This window comes from Penaeus japonicus, unplaced genomic scaffold, assembly GCF_977035675.1.
Source record: "Penaeus japonicus unplaced genomic scaffold, GWHDUDI00000001_assembly GWHDUDI00000002, whole genome shotgun sequence".
Classification (NCBI taxonomy): Eukaryota; Metazoa; Arthropoda; class Malacostraca; order Decapoda; family Penaeidae; genus Penaeus; species Penaeus japonicus.
In genome coordinates this window covers 25,428,738-25,431,237 of record NW_028234404.1, presented here as the reverse complement: position 1 = coordinate 25,431,237, position 2,500 = coordinate 25,428,738, and the positions used below count along the sequence as shown (strand labels likewise).

Below are 2,500 nucleotides of genomic sequence, written 5' to 3'. Positions count from 1 at the left end.
GAAATGTACAATATCACAACTTGATTTCATATCTCTTTTTTTCAGTCACTACTAGATTTGTATTATGGGAGTCCACTACCTGTTGAAGTTAAAAAGGGGACGATTGGCAGAATATCACTCACTATCCCCTATAGCAGTTTCTTCACACAGCCTGTCGTCATTAACATAGAGGTTGTATAGAAGTTGCAGTTTAAATTAATTTTAAGAATGATATACTGCATGTATTATGAATATATTTATTTATTAGCCCATGAAAGTTTTATAAATATATATATATATATATATATATATATATATATATATATATATATATATATATATATATATATATAATATATACACATATATATACATACATACATACATATATGTGTGTGTGTGTATATGTGTTTATGTATATATTATATATATATATATATATATATATATATATATATATATATATATATATATATATATATATATATATATATATATTATATATATATATATATATATATATATATATATATATATATATATATATATATATATATATATATTATATATATATATATTATATATATTATATATATATATATATATATATATATATATATATATATATATATATATATATATATATATATATATGTGTGTGTGTGTGTGTGTGTGTATGTACACATGTATATATATGTATTAGTATTTATCAGTCCACATTGACATATCTATTTCTAGATCAATTTATGTTTGAATGTGCATACATATTGTTTGTACATAAAATCTGATCTCTGTTAACAGGATGTCTTTGTGCTTGTCACTCCAATTGTGGAATATGATGAAGAAAGAGAGAGAGACTTGGATCGGGCCAGGAAAAAGCAAACTCTCTCACATTTGTTTCCTGACCCAACACCAGTCCTTTCATCTCAAGACACAACAAGTCTTTGGGGTTTGTTATTTTTAAATACCTCCCTTTCATATTCCTTTATTTCTTATAACCATAGTGTTATTTTTTATTGGTTTCCTTTATTTAGAATAAAATGTTTAACAAAGATTAATGTATCAAGAAGAGGCAAAAGAGATTAGAATATTTTCTTCTCTGTTACAATTTTCATTGATTATATATACAAATTTATCACAACTGACGTAGCAAATAAGGAACATATTTGAACTAGTTGACTGAAGTTATTACTTTCTCTTAGTAGATGTTTGGGCTATGAAATGAAAAGAATTACATTTGGAAAATCAAGCATGTCACAAATGATAGACCAATCATGTTGATGTAATTCATACATAGAAAAGTTGCTTTTGGTAAAATACTTTGTAAAAATAAGGTGACCATATCTTTGATAAGGGAAAATTCTTTTCAAAAAGTTATTAGAAGAAATTAATAGACACAAAAACAGCATTGGGTCAGGTTTAACAAAGAAGTTGAAGGACTGCTTTTTCTTCCAGGTCTGCTATACAACAGAATATGGAATAATCTTGAACTGCACATAAATAACGTCCACATCCGATATGAAGACGCAACATCTTGTCACAGACCGCTTGTTATTGGCTTTTGCTTGCAGAGCTTAGGAGCAGATACAACCAACCAGTGAGTTTTTAGTTTATAGATATATAATGCCTATACCTTTTCTAAATATGTCTATTGTTCTACAATTGTTCTTTATTAATCATTAGGAAGCAGTAAATTTTCAAGCCCTGAAAGAGAGAAATTATATACATTTTCCTCTCTCATTTTGTAACTGAAAGATGTCAGGGGCTTTTTGTGCCAAATCAATGTGAATTTAATTTAATAGTTAGGGCATTTTTAATTTCACTTTTATTGTTATGTAGCTATCAATGATATAAATAAATGAGTATATTATAGTTCACTTTGTTCTTCTTTACTTTTAGACATTTTACACTTAACAAAATATTGAAGGTCTCAAAATAGGTTTTTAAGATGATGTAGTAGATGTCATATTAAGTGATAGTCTTTAAAGTCTTTTCCACATGAAGATTTTGGCATAGTTTCCTTACTATAGATATAAGAGAAAAGAGTAATTTGGATGAATGATTTGCGGTTATGATCATTATTTTTTTTTCAAATGTTAACCCACACAGGATGGGTGGTACAGCATGTGTACCGCGCATTCAAAAGCCCAGTTGCCGGGCGGCACAGTATTGTGCCAGCCATTCAATTGATTTAGGCCTAATAATTCGAACGCCCCGGCATTTGGACATTCAAGGCTAGAATTCCCCCGTCGGGGATGGGTTAATATGATCTTGGATGAAGCTTGTGTGTCAGCTGTCAGGTTATACACACATTAGTGTAGATCATTTTCAGCCTTTGATAATTTTGATGATTGAATAATCTTGCTTGTAATGTGCATAAATATGTTAACATTTTCTCTCTCTTCCACAGTAAATGGAAGAAAGCACAGGTGGATGGCAATGCTGTTACAATCAACAAAGTGGTTGACTTTGTTTCTGCTTCCTTTTACATCAATCCCTGTAGTGATCGTCAACGATTAGT

The 2,500-nt window shown here is 28.8% G+C and overlaps 1 protein-coding gene across 8 annotated transcripts in view; it reads left to right on the top strand.

Annotated features, from left to right (window-relative positions):
- The window catches only part of LOC122256963 (intermembrane lipid transfer protein VPS13A), a 74,787-nt gene that overhangs the window by 9,151 nt on the left and 63,136 nt on the right, over positions 1–2,500 (top strand). For all 8 annotated transcript variants that reach the window (XM_086548844.1, XM_086548830.1, XM_086548836.1 and 5 more), the window contains exons 3-6: positions 46–171; positions 781–928; positions 1,435–1,576; positions 2,390–2,500. The exon at positions 2,390–2,500 is cut by the window's right edge and continues 89 nt beyond it. In XM_086548844.1, coding sequence (XP_086404970.1) covers positions 46–171; positions 781–928; positions 1,435–1,576; positions 2,390–2,500 — 527 coding nt within the window. The remainder of the gene's footprint in view (positions 1–45; positions 172–780; positions 929–1,434; positions 1,577–2,389) is intronic.